At 37.0% G+C, this 19,710-nt stretch overlaps 2 protein-coding genes across 2 annotated transcripts; both read left to right on the forward strand.

Moving 5' to 3' along the window:
• Window positions 1-6,813: 6,813 nt before the first annotated feature.
• LOC149012637 (GEM-like protein 4) lies at window positions 6,814-8,286 on the forward strand. The gene is made up of 4 exons (XM_089159269.1): window positions 6,814-7,293; window positions 7,419-7,499; window positions 7,676-7,947; window positions 8,069-8,286. The coding sequence occupies exons 1-4, from the start codon at window positions 7,137-7,139 to the stop codon at window positions 8,240-8,242; spliced, it is 684 nt and encodes a 227-aa protein (XP_089015395.1). The 5' UTR covers window positions 6,814-7,136; the 3' UTR covers window positions 8,243-8,286.
• A 7,381-nt stretch (window positions 8,287-15,667) lies between these two features.
• On the forward strand, window positions 15,668-17,003 carry LOC149012638 (GEM-like protein 4). Its single transcript, XM_089157642.1, has 4 exons — window positions 15,668-15,824; window positions 15,943-16,023; window positions 16,198-16,469; window positions 16,604-17,003. Exons 1-4 carry the CDS (start codon window positions 15,668-15,670, stop codon window positions 16,775-16,777), a joined length of 684 nt encoding a protein of 227 aa, XP_089013768.1. The 3' UTR covers window positions 16,778-17,003.
• The last annotated feature ends 2,707 nt before the right edge of the window (window positions 17,004-19,710 follow it).

Raw genomic sequence — 19,710 nt, forward strand, 5'->3', positions numbered from 1 at the left:
GCTGAACAAGAAAGAAAGTGAAAGAGAAGGAAGAAGAAGCAACAAAAGAAAAAAAGGGAACATGGTTGTAGTTACTTGCTTTCAAGAAAGATAAATGGCTGTTGTTAACCTGTTTGAAAAAGTGGAGCAAAGGTGTGTTTGAAACAGAAAAATAGAGGTGCAGCAAGTGGTTTTTTAAAAGAGGGAAAACTAAGAAAGATTGAAAAGAGAAAAAAGAGTTGGAGAAAAAGAGAAACAAGTATTGTTACCATGCATCTTACACAAGTTAAGGTAACCCGTATTCACAAGTTATTGTCTATTATTTTCTAGGTTATGTTTAATGATGAAGAACCTAGATCATGAATGTAATTTGGGGAACTTGAATTATTGGTTTACATTGTGACCTAGCAAGTTGGAGCTTGTCTAAGGGGTTGGGTTGGTGCCCTTGTCTGAATTGCATTTTAGACTAAAGCAGGGATTGGTGTTCTTGGACTGTTGTACCAGTCAAAATATCTAGAAGTGTATTGAGTAATATACGAAACCCTAGGTAGGGTATTACTCCGTGGACGTAGGCAATTTGGCCGAACCACGTAAACTCTGGTGCATTGTGTCTTTGGTTTTTTTTTCTTTGTTGCACATATTGGAGTGCCTTGATTGCAGAGTGGTGGTACACTGTCTGATAGACCCAGCCACATTGTGGTGTGTGGTGGACGTCTCCTTGTGCAGTTGATAGCTATGAGAATGTTATAATTAATCTTGTTTCGAGACTAAAGAAACTTCACATTGAAGTGAATTTTTGAAGACACTGATTCACCCCCCCCCCCTCTCAGTGTCAGTCTGGGAATAACATACTGCTTGCGAAAAATAAAAATGATATTACCTTCCCTTTATCTCTACTGAAAGCAAGTTTGGTTGAGAGAGAGATGGTGTGCCTTCATGTGGCCAAGCCACTGATCAGTCCAAAAGTTCACCTGCCACCCATTGCCAATTGTCCAATGTTTATTTTCCCTAACAAATTGCCACACCTTCTTCAGCCCAACAAAAAAGAAGAGTTTTGTACAGAGTTATTTAGCAACCCCATTGAATCCAACAATCTTCCTTTCAAGAATCAAGCAAACTTGGAGTCCTTGTGTTTTATCATCCATGCTAGGTGAGATAGACAAACAAAATTAACATCATGAAGTCTTCTCACCCCAAGTCCACCTTCCTTTTTAGGTCTCCACACTATGTCCCATTTAATTGTAATTTTCTTGACTGATTTTCTTTTACCAGTCCATATGAAATTCTTCATCCACAGTTCAGCTTGTTTAATCACAGAAGTTGGCCACCAGTAAATTGCAAATATATGAATTGGGATGCTAAAAATGACTAACTTAACCAACTCCACTCTTCCTGCTTGAGAGAGCAATTTACCTTTCCACCCCTGCAAACAGTTCTTAATCTTATCCAATATGGCCAACAACCTTGAGCGAGTAACCCTCCCATTAAACACATCCACACTCAAATATTTTGTTGAGAAAGGGGTGACCGGCATATGCAACAAATCAGCAATTCTTGCCAAGGAATAACTTTCTTTTTCTAAACTAATGAGCTGCCCAGAGAACTCTTGATACTTTATCAAGAAACCAATGAGGTTATTGGCATATTTCAAATAAGCATTATAAAAAATAAAAACATCATCCGCATAAAACAAATGTGAAGGGATGACCACCCCTCGAGGCTCAATTAAAGTTTTGAGTTTGCCCTTTAAAACAAGTGCATTCAGCCCTCTAAGCAGCACCTCTTCTGCAACTAGAAAAAAACAATGGAGAGATAGGATCACCCTGTCTAACACCTCTTCCTACCACGAAGAAACCAATAGGTTCATCATTCAATAAAATAGAAAGCCTAGTTGAGACCTACAAATCATGGATCCAACCATCCCATTTATTAGAAAACCCTAAGCATCTCAACACAGTGGGAAAAAATCCCAAGAAAGAGAGTCATAAGCTTTTCTGACATCCAACTGCAACCCCAACCGTACTCCCCTAGCAGTGGCATATAATAAATTAGCTAACTTAGAAACAATAGAGATATTTCAAATATTACTTTACCTTTTTGAAAAGCACCTTGTTACTCTAAAATTAGCCTTGGCAGGAATTGGACAAAAAGAGGCCAGCACCTTAGACAGAACCTTGCAGAAGAAATTCCCCATACAAATAGGGTAAAATTTCCAAAGAGGCAGCATTTTCATCTTTCAGGATGAGAATGATAAAGCAAATAGTTCATACCTTTCGGAAGCTTCCCTTTGAGAAAAAAAAACACCTTCATTGCTACCCAAAAATCGTTGCCAACAATGTCCCAACAGTGTTTGAGAAAAGTACCTAGAAATCCATTCGGACTGGGGGCACCTTCTAGATCTAAATCTCATATAGCCTTTTTGGTTTCTTCCTTTGATGGAATGGTTTCCAAAAACACGCAATCAGCCTCATCAAGAATTTTGGGAATATAGATAAGAATATTAGGCGGGGGGTGATTTAAATCAGCCTTATGAAAATGTTCAAAAAAATCAAAAATATGTAGTTTCAGCTCATCCGATCCCTAGATCCACTCTCCAACATTTTTCTTCAAGGTTTGAATGTAATTTTTTGTCCTTCTAATCTTGGTTGAGAGTTGAAAGAGTTTAGTGTTTCTATCACCTTCCTTCAACCATTGTAGCTTGGCTTTCTACTTCAATAAAGAATCCTGCATTTTCTTTTTATATGAAGGAGATTGGTCTTAACCATTGCCTCTCGATCAAATAAGTCATCCAACATACCCATGTTGATCTATTAAGCATTGAACCGGCTGGAGTTCAATTTCAGCCTCTTTAACTACAGCAAAGATGTTAGGAAATTCAACTTTTGCCCAATTTTTCAAAGCCTCTTTCACCCTCTTTAATTTTTGTGTAACAACATACACACCATCACCCACCAGGGGAATTTTCATGTAGTAGCAACAACCCCCTTGAAGTTGGGTTTGTCCATCCAAAAGTTGTTAAAATTAAAAGGGATGTTACAAGGTTTCACACTAGACTCAGAAGTCAACAATAAAGGGCAATGGTCAAAGGCTTCTATGGGGAGCACCTTTTGTTGAATAATCCCAAAGTGTACAAGCCAACCCTCATTAGAGAAGCTCCTATCCAAGACAACTTGTACATGACCGCGACGGCGATGATTCCACCAAGTAAACTTCCTGCCAATTGATGCCAGTTCCAACAACTCACATGCATCTACCATGGCATAGAATTCTGCTGCAGCACCAATATTGTATTGGCCACGACCCTTCTTTTTCAAGGAACATAGGATAGCATTAAAGTCCCTTACAAGCACCCACAATAATGCCATAGGGAGAGAAACCAAATCCAACCACAATCGACGTCACTCAGATCTGAAACAACTACCAAGAATCACTGAGATGCAATGCACCTCACCCTTCCAGACAACTTCAATTGAAATGTGCTGATCTGAAGAGGAGAGGACCACTGGCCTAGGCACATCACGTTTCCAGAATAACCATAGATTAGGTTCTTTATTCTCCCTATCATTGAAAATAAAATCACTACAAACCCCCCAGACGATTAAACATCAGAATTGGGCACCTCAACAACTCCACTTTAGGCTCTGCAATACAAAAAAAATCTGACTGATGAGACACTAACAAAAGTTTTAATGCCCTACAACCAGCTGCCTTACACATCCCTCTGATATTCAAAAATAGACTTCATAAGGAAGAAAACTAGAGACTGTGATTGTCAATCCCTCTTGGACTGACCATCTGAAGTATTTGACTCCTTTGAGAGCATAAAAGAATCAACACGACTAACCTCTTCTAGCACAATAATACAAATATTTCATAGATACGAAAATATTATAAATATTAAAAAATTAATGATAACTATATGAATAACAACAACAACAATAAGCCTTGTCCCAACTAAATGGGGTCGGCTACATGGATTCTTGCCTTCCAATCAATTCTGTTTGAAGCCATGCTAGATATAAGGCCTATGTATAGCCTTTCTCACCACTTCTCTTAAAGTTTTTGTAGGTCTACCCCTAACTTTTCTAGTTCCTTCAATCTAGATTGTATCACTTCTTTGTACAAGGGCATTTATAGGTCTCCGTTGAATGTGGCTATGCCACCTCAAATGACTTTGTTAAAGCTTATCACTTATGGGAGCAATTCCCAAATCAACTCTAATATGATCATTATTTATCTTATCCTTCTAAATTTTGTCACTCATCCATTTTAGCATCATCATTTCGGTTACACTAAGTATATCTATATGATTCTTTATAACAGTCCAACACTCTATGCCATACATCATAGTTGGTCGAACGATGGCCCTATAAAATTTATTTTAAGCTTTAATGGAATAATGCCGATCACATAGAACTCTGGACGCACCTCTCCACTTCATCCACCCTATTTTTATTTTTTCAAAAACATCATCTTCTATATCACCTATTTTATTTATGATTGAACCAAGGTACCTAAAACAATCACTCTGATGAATCTTTTTATTGTCAAGTATCACCACTTCATTGTCTGTCTGATCATGACTAAAATTACAAACTATATATTTTGTCTTTGTTCTACTTAGTTTAAAGTTTCTGATTCCAAAACTGCTCTCTATGATCCTAATTTGTTAAACTATATGAATACATATCTACCAAGAATATTCCAAATCAACATTAGTTTACGCTTGACTTTCAAATAATTTTATATCCGATCAAGAAATTGGAGGCCCAGCTTCTTTAATCCTTTTCATATTAATTTTCTATATGTAGTAAACATATTTTCATGGATCACGATTTATACCAAATCAATTCAAATCCCTGTAAAGGGTTATGCAAAATTGAGACTTCTATATATTTAACTAAAGATTCTAGAATTTACAAAAAAATAAAAATAAATTAAATAAATAAATAAATAAATAAAAATAACAATTTGTGGATTCTAGTGTACGTGGACATTTGCTAGTATGATAAGATGATCTTCTCCTGTATTAAATGATTTTTTTTAATAAGAAGATATTCTTTGTTTGTCCTGGAAATTTTTTTTTGGATGCATGAAACTATCATTAACCAAAGTCCCAAAAGCGAATGAGAGAATGTACAAGGGAAGGGGAAATACAGAAGGGGGGTTACAACATACTAGTCGGTCTGAGACAACAATAGTCATGTTCTTCGAAATATCTAGAATAGGGGGTGAAGAAGAAACTGCAATATGCTAGAAACATCTAAGTACATGGCTCTCCAAATCGAATTAAGAAATTTAAAGTTGGAGGTCCATCTTCTTAGATTCAGCTCTCTCCACTGATGAGATACCAAGGCATTGTACACCAATTTAACAGCTAATTCAATTATGATGTATGCAACAAAAGAATAACGAAACCTTGTGCACTTTTATACTTTCGAAACACCAAATCCCTTAACATGGTTTTCGCGTTGAAATGGTAGGGTGACTGAAAAAAGAGAAATTTAGATAAAACATCACCATCCTACTGGTTGATGGATATCGAAAAACAACTTCTCAACCAAAACTGATGGACTAAGCCTATGTAGAAATATCGCACTCCAGACTTTGTTCATGCGAAAACCTTCAACATCACGTTTGTCATCGTTATCTTGCTCACCGTATTCTCCACTCTCTTCCACCTCAGCATGAAAACGAAGGAATATAAAAGGGCCTAACAGTACAGATCACCAGATGTTGGCATTGTCCCTACTTGCTTTAAAGGGTTCCTTATTATTCTTCAAGAGTAGTTTACTTAAGTTGCTCAATTCCCTAAATGACTTTCTAAGAAAGAAGTGGTTGTGGGTCTTTATTAAATTGAAGCTACACTATTATCTGTGACTAATTTGTTGCTTTCATGAATATTTATGGTTGATCATAGTATTATAAAAATACATAGACACTGCTGAGACAGTTCCACGCCATCGGTGGAGACAAATTCCTTATCTTTGAGAGTTAATTGTCAAATGTCAATGTTTGACCCAACTACTTAGAGATCTCCAACTGAAAATTTAAATTATTCCTTCCAAATTACGTGGAAGATTCTATGGATATAAGGAAAATTCAAACAGTTGAATTCACTTAGTAATTTCTTGGAAACTGAATCCCATTTGGTCAAAACTATAAACCGGAGAATCTCCTTTGAAACTGAACTATATGTGATCAAATCTAAAATCCAAAAAAGTAAATAATTCTCAAACCATTATTAAGAATAGCTACACAGCTGGTGTACCATACGCCAATGGTATTTCACTAATTTTTATGCTAGAATTCTAAAATAAGGATGTCAATGGTTCGGTTTGAGTTGGTTTTGATATGAAAATATTGATATGCCCAAACATGAACTATTAGGCAAATTTCAATTTTGATTTGTATTGAGTTCGGTTTGGCCTGACAATTTCGGATTTGATAACATCAGCTTTGAAACCAATATCAACGTGTTATCAAACCATTTTAACAAGTTTCAAAATCAAATTTATATATGGATCTTGAATCTTGTCTCTCTGGGCCTCTGGCTTAAGATCTAATTAAACTGACCATTTTAACATCTTTAAATACGATTATAGTGAGTTGAATTCTTTAGGTGGTTTGGTTCGATTAGTGGTCCGATTCATTTGATTTGGACTAACAAAACCAGTAATGGGTTGGATTGAACCGGTCCAAAAATTGATAGATTTTTCAATCCCTACTTGTCTAACTTAGGGCACACAGGCGGTGTAGCTATTGGTCTTTCATTCTAATATTACAGAGAGACTTGAAAACAGAAGAGACAAAGGAAAAACCGTTTGTGTCAAGATGAGACTTTTCTTGAAAAAAAAGTCGCCAAAAGTCGCCAACAGAGGCAACTTCCACTGGAAAAAAATTTCGTTTTCGAACCCTGGTGGGTTATTCTGTTCATCGATGAGCCATGGATGACAGAGCAAGACAGATCGTGTGATTAACAACCCTGCATTTGTTCAATTTAAATGCAGACTCCAAGGTTTGTTCTACCACCAACAGAGGATCCGTTGATCAACAGTTACAGTGGAGGGTAAGACAATTGGGATTTGTAATCAATCCTCAGAGAAGTTGTTGGATTAAGAACCAATAGCAGATTAAAGCAATCAAGAACGTATAGAATGAAGAATTTTTTTTCAAGTCGTGTTACTGGGATTTCTGTAACGTCGGAGACTCACAAAGTTGAAAAGGCAAATAATAGAACTTCTTCAGTACCTGAATCTGATGACCCAAAATTTCCTTCACCAATTTCTGAAGGGTCTTCTAGATCTAAACAAAGTAGCTTCCCTCTCTGGGAAAAAGTTTTTTTTTTTTTTTTAAATTGGGTTTTAAGATCTTCGGTGATGTACTATTCTTGAAAGTGCTTTTAAGATGTTTGCTTATGTGCTCCCTTGAATCTGCAGGCATAATAAATACACTAATTGACTGGATGACCAATTTTGGAAGGAAAGCGGGCAATTTTGCTCATGGGGTTTGTGAGCATGGTATGCATGTTCTTAGTTGTAATTATTAAATTATGAGTTTGGATTGTCAATATGCTAATCATTCAGAAGAATCTGAACTTAGCTTTTGAATTCCTATTCAATCTGCTCCCTCCTGCATGAACTTTACAAAGAAAAGCATCTAAATGAATTTTTTTTTTAATGGTTGAATGCTACAGTGAGATTGGGGAATGTGTCTGAAACTGTGAAGGGAAAATTGAGTTTGGGGGCCAGAATTCTTCAAAGAGGTGGGATGGAGAAGATATTCAAACAGGTTTTCAGTACTGCAGAAGGAGAAAAGCTATTGAAGGTCTCGCTATGCTACTTATCAACAACAGCTGGTCCTATCCCAGGGCTTCTCTTTATCTCCACCGAGAAAGTTGCCTTTTGCAGTGAGAGGTCTATTAAACTAACATCTTCAACAGGGAAGTTGATTAAAACACGTTATAAGGTAATTCGGGAACTCTTTCCCCTAGAATTTCTCTTTTTTTTTTTTTTTTTTTGGAGAAGTGGGGATGGGTAAAGAAAACATCCCCTTGAATAGTAGTAACACTGCAGCTATTTCTCTGCAGGTTTTGATTCCAGTAAAGAAGATGCATAGAGTGCACCAAAGTGAAAATCTCAAGAAGCCATCCCAGAAGTACATACAACTCGTCACAGTGGATGGTTTTGAGTTCTGGTTTATGGGATTTCTGAATTACCAGAGAGCTTTCTACTATCTTCAACATGCTATCTCAGAATCTTAAATGAGTTGGTTCTCAGCAATGATACAGTCGAGAATCATGGCCCTCTGCTCCTTTGTATCTTGCTGTACAGATTGAAAAAAAGGTTCTACACAGTTAAATCATGTATAAACTCGAGTTAGTTTTGTAAGGTGGCTCCTAGATTCTTTAGTAATATTCATGTATGCAGATTGCGTACTTGGATATTGTTTCAGTTTTTACTCATTATTATAATTACATTGTGCATAAAAGTGACTGAAATTGTACTTGAAAAAGCTTTTAGATACTAATTGTTTGGCATGAGAATTCCCATTGGAAGTGTTAAATCATTTTTGGGGGAAGCATATTTTCTTGCAGCTTGATCTAATATTTTTTTCATAATAAATAGTTCCACTATGAACTTTTCTATTTCTTCATGAAGAGGTTGTAGAAGAGGGGGGCACTTGGTAAGTTAGAAGTTGGAAGAGCCATGTCCTTAAATCACCTTTTATTTTCCCTGTAAGGAAAATAGATTAACTGAATAATAAGTTTGAGTTTTGCACTTCCTGGTCTGGATCCATAATAACTCAAAAGGGGATGTATGTTCTTAAGAGTACTAAAGCTTCATTTGAAATATTATAGTGTTTGCGGAAAATAAAAATGATATTACCATCCCTTTATCTCTACTGAAAGCAAGTTTGGTTGAGAGAGAGACGGTGTGGCTTCATGTGGCCAAGCCACTGATCAGTCCAAAAGTTCACCTGCCACCCATTGCCAATTGTCCTATGTTCATTTTCCCTAACAAATTGCCACACCTCCTTCAGCCCAAGAAAATAGAAGAGTTTTGTACAGAGTTATTTAGCAACCCCATTGAATCCAACAATCTTCTTTTCAAGAATCAAGCAAACTTGGAGTCCTTGTGTTTTATCATCCATGCTAGGTGACATAGACAAACAAAATTAACATCACGAAGTCTTCTAACCTCAAGTCCACCTTCCTTTTTAGGTCTCCACACCATGTCCCATTTAATTGTAATTTTCTTGACTGATTTTATTTTACCAGTCCATATGAAATTCTTCATCCACAGTTCAGCTTGTTTAATCACAGAAGTTGGTCACCAGTAAATTGCAAATATATGAATTGGGATGCTAAAAATGACTAACTTAACCAACACCACTCTTCCTACTTGGGAGAGCAATTTTACCTTTCCACCCCTGCAAACAGTTCTTAATCTTATCCAATATGGCCAACAACCTTGAGCGAGTGACCCTCCCTTTAAACACATCCACACTCAAATATTTTGTTGGGAAAGGGGTGACCGGCATATGCAACAAATCAGCAATTCTTGCCAAGGAATAACTTGCTTTTTCTAAACTAATGAGCTGCTCAGAGAACTCTTGATACTTTATCAAGAAACCAATAAGGTTATTGGCATATTTCAAAGAAGCATTAGAAAAAATAAAAACATCATCCGCATATAACAGATGTGAAAGGATGACCACCCCTCGAGGCTCAATTAGAGTTTTGAGTTTGCCCTTTAAAACAAGTGCATTCAGCCCTCTACGCAGCACCTCTTCTGCAACTAGAAAAAACAATGGAGAGATAGGATCACCCTGTCTAACACCTCTTCCTACCATGAAGAAACCAATAGGTTCATCATTCAATAAAATAGAAAGCCTAGTTGAGACCCTACAAATCATGGATCCAACCATCCCATTTATTAGAAAACCCTAAGCATCTCAACACAGCGGGAAAAAAATCCCAAGAAAGAGAGTCATAAGCTTTTCTGACATCCAACTTCAACCCCAACCCTACTCCCCTAGCAATGGCATATAATTAATTAGCTAACTTAGAAACAATAGAGATATTTCAAATATTACTTTACCTTTTTGAAAAGCACCTTGTTACTCTGAAATTAGCCTTGGCAGGAATTGGACAAAAAGAGGCCAGCACCTTAGACAAAAACCTGTAGAAGAAATTCCCCATACAAATAGGGCAAATTTTCCAAAGAGGCCTCATTTTCATCTTTTGGGATGAGAGTGATGATGAAGCGAATAGTTCATACCTTTAGGAAGCTTCCCTTTGAGAAAAAAACACCTTCACTGTTACCCAAAAATCGTTGCTAACAATGTCCCAACAGTGTTTGAGAAAAGTACCTAGAAATCCATTCGGAATAAGGGCACTTTCTAGATCTAAATCTCATATAGCCTTTTTGGTTTCTTCCTTTGATGGAATGGTTTCCAAAAACACGCAATCAGCAAGAATTTTGGGAATATAGGTAAGAATATTAGGCGCGGGGTGATTTAAATCAGCCTTATGAAAATCTTCAAAAAATTCAAAAATATGTAGTTTCAGCTCATCCGATCCCTGGATCCACTCTCCAACATTTTTCTTCAAGGTTTGAATGTAATTTTTTGTCCTTCTAATCTTGGTTGAGAGTTGATAGAGTTTAGTGTTTCTATCACCTTCCTTCAACCATTGTAGCTTGGCTTTCTACTTCAATAAAGAATCCTGCATTTTTTTTTATATGAAGGAGATTGGTCTTAACCATTGCCTCTCGATCAAATAAGTCTTCCAACATACCTTGTTGATCTATTATGCATTGAACCTGCTGGAGTTCAATTTCAGCCTATTTAGCTGCAGCAAAGATGTTAGGAAATTCAACTTTTGCCCAATTTTTCAAAGCCTCTTTCACCCTCTTTAATTTTTGTGTAAAAACATACACACCATTATCCACCAGGGGAATTTTCATGTAGTAGCAACAACCCCCTTTAAGTTGGGTTTGTCCATCCAAAAGTTGTTAAAATTAAAAGGGATATTACAAGGTTCCACACCAGGCTCAAAAGTCAACAATAAAGGGCAATGGTCAAAGGCTTCTATGGGGAGCACCTTTTGTTGAATAATCCCAAAGTGTGCAAGCCAACCCTCATTAGAGAAGCTCCTCTCCAAGACAACTTGTACATGAGCACAACAGCGATGATTCTACCAAGTAAACTTCCTGCCATTTGATGCCCATTCCAACAACTCACATGCATCTACCGTGGCCTAGAATTCAGCTGCAGCACCAATATTGTAATGGCCAGGACCATTCTTTTTCAAGGAACATAAGATAGCATTAAAGTCCCTTACAAGCACCCACAATAATGCCATAGGGAGAGAAACCAAATCCAACCACAATCCACGTCACTCAGATCTGAAACAACTACCAAGAATCACTGAGATGCAATGCACCTCACCCTTCCAGACAACTTCAACTGAAATGTGCTGATCTGAAGAGGAGAGGACCACTGGCCTAGGCACATCACGTTTCCAGAATAACCATAGATTAGGTTCTTTATTCTCCCTATCATTGAGATTAAAATCAATACAAACCCCCCAGACGATTAAACATCAGAATTGGGCACCTCAACAACTCCACTTTAGGCTCTGCAATACAAAAAAAAAAAAAAAAAAAAAAAATCTGATTGATGAGACACTAACAAAAGTTTTAATGCCCTACGACCAGCTGCCTTACACATCCCTCTGATATTCCAAAATAGACTTCATAAGGAAGCAAACCAGAGATTGCGATTGTCAACCCCTCTTGGACTAACCAACTGAAGTATTTGACTCATTTGAGAGCATAAATGAATCAACACAACTAACCTCTTCTAGCACAATAATACAAATATTTCATAAATACAAAAATATTATAAATATTAAAAAATTAATGATAACTATATGAATAACAACAACAACAACAACAACAATAAGCCTTGTCCCAACTAAATGGGGTCGGCTACATGGATTCTTACCTTCCAATCAATTCTGTTTGAAGTCATGCTAAATATAAGGCCTAAGTTATGTATAGCCTTTCTCACCACTTCTCTTAAGGTTTTCGTAGGTCTACCCCTAACTTTTCTAGTTCCTTCAATCTAGATTGTTTCACTTCTTTGTACAGAGGCATTTGTAGGGTCTCCGTTGAATGTGGATATGCCACCTCAGATGACTTTCTCAAAGCTTATCACTTATGGGAGCAATTCCCAAACCAACTCTAATATGTTCATTCTTTATCTTATCCTTCTAAGTTTTGCCACTCATCCATTATAGCATCATCATTTCGGCTACACTAAGTTTATCTATATGATTCTTTTTAACAATCCAACACTTTATACCATACATCATAGTTGGTCGAACAATGTCCCTATAAAATTTTCTTTTAAGCTTTAATGGAATATGTCGATCACATAAAACTCTGGACGCACCTCTCCACTTCATCCACCCTATTTTTATTCTTTAAAAAACATCATCTTCTATATCACCTATTTTATTTATGATTGAACCAAGGTACCTAAAATAATCACTCTGATGAATCTTTTTATCGTCAAGTATCACCACCTCATCGTCTGTCTGATCATGACTAAAATTACAAACTATATATTTTGTCTTCGTTATACTTAGTTTAAAGCCTCTGATTCCAAAACTACTCTCTATGATCCTAATTTGTTAAACTATATGAATAAATATCTGCCAAAAAGATTCCAAATCAACATTAGTTTACACTTGACTTTCAAATAATTTTATATCCGATCAGGAGATTGGAGGCCCAACTTCTTTAATCCTTTTCATATTAATTTTCTATATGTAGTAAACATATTTTCATGGATCACGATTTATACCAAATCAATTCAAATCCCTGTAAAGGTTATGCAAAATTGAGAATTCTATTTAACTAAAGATTTTAGAATTTACAAAAAAAAAAAGTTTTGTGGATTATACTTTACGTGGACATTTGTCAATATGATAAGATGATCTTCCCCTGTATCAAATCATTTTTTTTAATAAGATGATATTCTTTGTTTGTCCTGGAAATTTTTTTTGGATGTATGAAACTATCATTAACCAAAGTCCCAAAAGCGAATGAGAGAATGTACAAGGGAAGGGGGAATACAGAAGGGGGGGTTACAACCTACTAGTCGGTCTGAGACAACAATACTCATGTTCTTTAGAATATCTAGAATAGGGGGTGAAGAAGAAATTGCAATATGCTAGAAAGATCTAAGTACATGGCTCTCCAAATCAAATTAAGAAATTTAAAGTTGGAGGTCCATCTTCTTAGATTTAGCTCTCACCACTGATGAGAGATCGAGGCATTGTACACCAATTAACAACTAATTCAATTATGATGTATGCAACAAAAGAATAACGAAACCTTGTGCTCTTTTCTACTTTCAAAACACCAAATCCCTTAACATGGTTTTTGCGTTGAAATGGTAGGATGACTGAAAAAAGAGAAATTTAGATAAAACATCACCATCCTACTGGTTGATGGATATCGAAAAACAACTTCTCAACCAAAACTGATGGACTAAGCCTATGTAGAAATATTGCACTCCAGATTTTGTTCATGCGAAAACCTTCAACATCATGTTTGTCATCGTTATCTTGCTCACCATATTCTCCACTCTCTTCCACCTCAGCATGAAAAGGAAGGAATATAAAAGGGCCTACAATACAGATCACCAGATGTTGGCATTGTCCCTACTTGCTTTAATGGGTTCCTTATTATTCTTCAAGAGTAGTTTACTTAAGTTGCTCTATTCCTTAGGCTGCGTTTGTTTGCAAACGTGGAAAAAAAAAATGTAGACCCCATGTGTAGTGGGGTGAGGGAGAAGGAAATGAAAGGAAATGAAAGGAAAAGAAAGGAAAGGGTTTTTTGAAAAAATGATAGTGGTGGGTCTCACTTTTTACTTTTCTAAACTTTCCCACCAAATCCCATCAAATATGTGGGGTTTTAAAAAGCAATGGGGTGGGAAAATTGGACTGCCACCTCAATCAAGAAAGCTTGTCTCTCACTTTCCCACCCCAAGCATCCAAACATTCTATAATTTTGGGATTTAAGGAAAAAATAAGAAATCTACATTCTTTTCAAGAATTTTCCCAACCCTTTTTTCCCACCCCACCTTTATTCCAGCAAACAAACGCAGCATGACCTTTCTATGAAAGAAGTGGCTATGGGTCTTTATTAAATTAAAGCTACACTACTATCTGTGATTAATTTGTTGCTTTCATCAATATTTATGGTTGATCATTAAGTATTATAAAATACATAGACACTGCTGAGTAAGTTCTACACCATCGGTGGAGACAAATTCCTTATCTTTGAGAGTTAATTGTCAAATGTCAAATGTTTGACCCAATTACTTAGAGATCTCCAACTGAAAAATTAAATTAATCCTTTCAAATTTCCTGGAAGATTCTATGGATATAAGGAAAATTCAAACAGTTGAATTCTCTTGGTAATTTCTTGGAAACCGAATCCCATTTGGTCAAAACTATAAATAGGAGAATCTCCTTTGAAACTGAACCATATTTGGTCAAATCTAAAATCCAAAAAAGTAAATAATTCTAGATTATTAGGAATAGCTACACAGCTGGTGTACCATACGCCAACAGTATTTCAATATTTTTTTTTTGCTAGAATTCTAAAATAGGAGTCTCAATAGTTCGGTTTGAGTTGGTTTTGATTTGAAATTTTTTTTTTTTAAAGCTGAGATTCATCCGGGCAAGATTGCGCGCACCTTAATTACATCCGCAAGGAGGAGACATTGTCTGCAAGGATTGAACCCATTAATTCTCTACTAAGAAGTATGGATCTCTACCACTCTACCAATCCTGCATTCGCATTGATTTAAAAATATTGATTTGCCCAAACATGAACTATTAGCAAAATTTCAATTTTGATTTGTATTGAGTTCGATTTGGCCTGACAATTTCGGATTGGATAAGATCAGCTTTGAGACCATTATCAACCTATTATCAAATCATTTCAATATGTTTCAAATTAAAATTTATATATAAATCTTCAATCTTATCTCTCTGGCTTTAGATCTAATTAAACTAACCACTTTTAACATCTTTAAATACGATTATAGTGAGTTCAATTTTTTTAAATGGTTTGGTTCGATTAGTGGTCCGATTCATTTGATTTGGACTAACAAGCCAGTAATGGGTTGGATTGGATTGAACCGGTCTGAAAATTGATAGATTTTTCAATCCCTACTCGTCTAACTTAGGGCACACAGGCGGTGTAGCTATTGGTCTCTCGTTCTAATATTACAGAGAGATTTGGAAACAGAAGAGACAAAGGAAAAACCGTCTGTGTCAAGATGAGACTTTTCCAAGTTATTAGAAAAAAAAAGTCGCCAACAGAGGCAACTGCCACTGGAAAATTTTTCGTTTTCAAACCCCGGTGGGTTATTCTGTTCATCGGTGAGCCATGGATGACAGAGCAAGACAGATCGTGTGATTAACAACCCTGCATTTGTTCAATTTAAATACAGACTCCAAGGTTTGTTCTACCACCAACAGAGGATCCGTTGATCAACAGTTACATTGGAGGGTAAGACAATTGAGATTTGTAATCAATCCTCAGAAGAAGTTGTTGGATTAAGAACCAATAGCAGATTAAAGCAATCAAGAACGTATAGAATGAAGAATTTTTTTTCAAGTCGTGTTACTGGGATTTCTGTAACTTGGGAGACTCACAAAGTTGAAAAGGCAAATAATAGAACTTCTTCAGTACCTGAATCTGATGACCCAAAATTTCCTTCACCAATTTCTGAAGGGTCTTCTAGATCTAAACAAAGTAACTTCTCTCTCTTGGAAAAAGTTGTTTTTTAAATTGGGTTTTAAGATCTTCTGTGATGTACTATTCTTGAAAGTGCTTTTAAGATGCTTGCTTATGTGCTCCCTTGAATCTGCAGGCATAATAAATACACTAATTGACTGGATGACCAATTTTGGAAGGAAAGCGGGCAATTTTGCTCATGGGGTTTGTGAGCATGGTATGCATGTTCTTAGTTGTAATTATTAAATTATGAGTTTGGATTGTCAATATGCTAATCATTCAGAAGAATCTGAACTTAGCTTTTGAATTCCTATTCAATCTGCTCCCTCCTGCATGAACTTTACAAAGAAAGCATCTAAATGAATTTTTTTTTGATGGTTGAATGCTACAGTGAGATTGGGGAATGTGTCTGAAACTGTGAAGGGAAAATTGAGTTTGGGGGCCAGAATTCTTCAAAGAGGTGGGATGGAGAAGGTATTCAAACAGGTTTTCATTACTGCAGAAGGAGAAAAGCTATTGAAGGTCTCGCTATGCTACTTATCAACAACAGCTGGTCCTATCCCAGGGCTTCTCTTTATCTCCACTGAGAAAGTTGCCTTTTGTAGTGAGAGGTCTATTAAACTAACATCTTCAACTGGGAAGTTGATTAAAAAACGTTATAAGGTAATTCGGGAACTCTTTCCCCTAGAATTTCTCCTCTTTTTTTTCTTTTCTTGTTCTTTTTCTTTGGAGAAGTGGGGATGGGTAAAGAAAACATCCCCTTGAATAGTAGTAAATCTGGAGCTATTTCTCTGCAGGTTTTGATTCCAGTAAAGAAGACACATAGAGTGCACCAAAGTGAAAATGTCAAGAAGCCATCCCAGAAGTACATACAACTCGTCACAGTGGATGGTTTTGAGTTCTGGTTTATGGGATTTCTGAATTACCAGAGAGCTTTCTACTATCTTCAACGTGCTATCTCGGAATCTTAAATGAGTTGGTTCTCAGCAATGATACGGTCGAGAATCATGGCCCTCTGCTCCTTTGTATCTTGCTGTACAGATTGAAAAAAAGGTTCTACACAGTTAAATCATGTATAAACTCGGGTTAGTTTTGTAAGGTAGCTCCTAGATTCTTTAGTAGTATTCATGTATGCAGATTGCGTACTTGGATATTGTTTCAGTTTTTCCTCATTATTATAATTACATTGTGCATAAAAGTGACTGAAATTGTACCTGAAAAAGGTTTTAGATACTAATTGTTTGGCATGGGAAATCCCATTGAAGTGTTAAATCATTTTTGGGGAAAGCATATTTTCTTGCAGCTTGATCTAATATTTTTTTCGTAATAAATAGTTCCACTATGAACTTTTCTATTTCTTCATGAAGAGGTTGTAGAAGAGGGGGCATTTGGTAAGTTAGAAGTTGGATCTTACCCCCCAAGAACAAACGGTATGACTTAATCACCTTGGCATTGCAATCTCTAAAAATTCCAGCAGCCCCTACCTTTCTTGGGTTTCCTAGGGCACTTCCATCTATGTTTAATTTAACCCATCCAGGGCTAGGGTGACGCCAAAGGAGCTCTCACTTAGCAAAGAACACACTCAATAGATTGTTGCACACCATCATACCTCCTTTTATTGTGAACTAACCATAGATAATATATGATCAACAGAGAGCCATTCAGCCACACCATGCCCAAGGGGTGAGACCTCGCCTGACTCTTCCACTCTAGCAATGACTCTATAAGGGATTCATTCACCTTCCACAGAAGCCCGAACTTAAGGGCCCACATCTATAATAATGAGAGGGCATTGAAAAAGGGCATTGTAGCAGACAATGAGACACACTCTTTGATGCCTTTAGACATAGCTCAGAGTGAGAGGGCAAAGAAACCCCTCTACTTTGAACAAGCTCCTCAACAGGAAGTTTGCATGGCACGCCCAACAAAAGAGTTGTTGGTGAGGGAGAAGAAGTGTTTCCATAGGAAGAAGCCACCCTAGAGTAGGGAATGGTTGCCTATAAAGCTACCACGCCGATCTCACTAAAAACTCCCCCATAACATTATTTGTCCAGCTGCAAATATCAACTTGTTCTAAATTTGAAACAAAAAATAGTTGAACCAAGTCTCAAACATTTTTAAGGCCTTCGGAAACACCCTCTAGCAGCATCTATTCCCCTCTTACCTGGCAGTCAACCACCTCCAATTTCAAGGTACGGCTGAAGGTTTTACCAAGCCCAACAAAGTCAGCAATAGAAAACCTACTATTACACCCCACCCATCGGTCTCGGTTACCCGCCCGACAACCCGTAGGTGTGATCCGTCACAAGATCCACAGTCTTGCCATCAATAATAATAAATGCAAGTACTAGATAATCATGAGCAAGAATAAGTTCAATAAATAAATGAAAGGATTTCAGGAGTCCAAATGCTCCAATAAAGTCAATGAATGAATCAAAGGAAAGAAACAAGAATCAAATGTATAACCGAGTTCAACGGAAGCAAAATAAACAAAACTAAATAATCTTCTTTCCAGTTTCTTTCTCCATATCTAAATGATATTTCTCATGAATAATAAGGAAGGGGGGTCCTTCAGTCCTTCTCAATGCGGTCTTCAAATATCCTGGCAATCTGCCTCCTTCATCTGTCAATGGGTGCTATAAGCGCACTCCAAACATCTGCAAGAGGCTTCATGCTCTACAAGTTCATGTACCACTGTGTGTGCCACATCAGCTTCATACGAGAAGGCTCTTCATACGAATCATCTCCAACTTCCGACGTTGTGCCACCATCTGTACAACTCATATAATATATACAATGAAAGGAATGAGTTCTGACAAACTCAGTAAGGAACAGACAATTCTCATATATATGTCAATACAATCCACGAATGCACATATGAAATGCATATGAATGGTATGCAAAAATATGAATGCTACTAAAATCTAATTATGCAAGTCTCTAATAGTTGACATGCTTTAAGATATAGCATCAACCCTCCTCTAGGTAGGTCTAATCACTCTGATCCCGCAAGGACTGGTTACCTCTATTGGGATCATGGGTAAAGGGGTAAGTCCACACCTGGCTCACAAACATGGTTGAGGTTTAAGTCAACACTCTCTTACCATGACCATTGGCATGAGTACTGGCGCATGTCGGGGTTTCTAATCCAATGCAAGTCATACTAGTAACATACTATATGGAGTCCAGATACTTCCCCTATGGCACCAACCAACTCAGTTTAGTATCCTTCGCAACCTAGGAGTGAGAACCCTCACGGATTGGCTACCGTTGTTGGACTCCACTCCTTAACCCTATGGTCATCCACATATTATTGGGGCGGAATGCCCTCATGACTCCTCACGACACCCGGTCCACTTCTTGGACGTCCATGAGCCCAACCCTACCATTGTATGACCAACAGTGGGGCACTGAGTCTTCATACGGAACTAGTTACCGCTGTAGGATGAAATAGAGTCACGTCATCATTGTCACGGGTCACCCGGCTTCAAATCCCTTGTTGAAAGGGTAATAGCATGTGGGGTACCTAGCCATGCAATTCTAGACTCTCCTAGGTATGTCATCCAGTAATCATGATAGTGCTAGAGGCATTAGTGAGCATGTGTCCCATACCACAGCCCTCTGATATCTCCAGTCAAGATATCACAATGGAATACCCCTTCCATCACAACTACACTACATCACTCATCATCATACCAAAACAATTGTGCAATATCATAAAAGATGAAGTACATCAAGGAACACCACAAACATCAAGTATACAATAAGATTCACGTGCTTTATACAATTACAACAAGTTATATGATCAAAGAATAGTAAATAGAACAACTGAATCATCATGTATATGTAATTGCATATAAATAAGAATGCAAGTCCTTACCTTGTAATTTAGTAGAAGTCCTAT

The sequence above is a fragment of the Hakea prostrata genome, chromosome 6 (assembly GCF_041222555.1).
Source record: "Hakea prostrata isolate BN-2017 chromosome 6, UWA_Hpros_2, whole genome shotgun sequence".
NCBI classification, from domain to species: Eukaryota; Viridiplantae; Streptophyta; class Magnoliopsida; order Proteales; family Proteaceae; genus Hakea; species Hakea prostrata.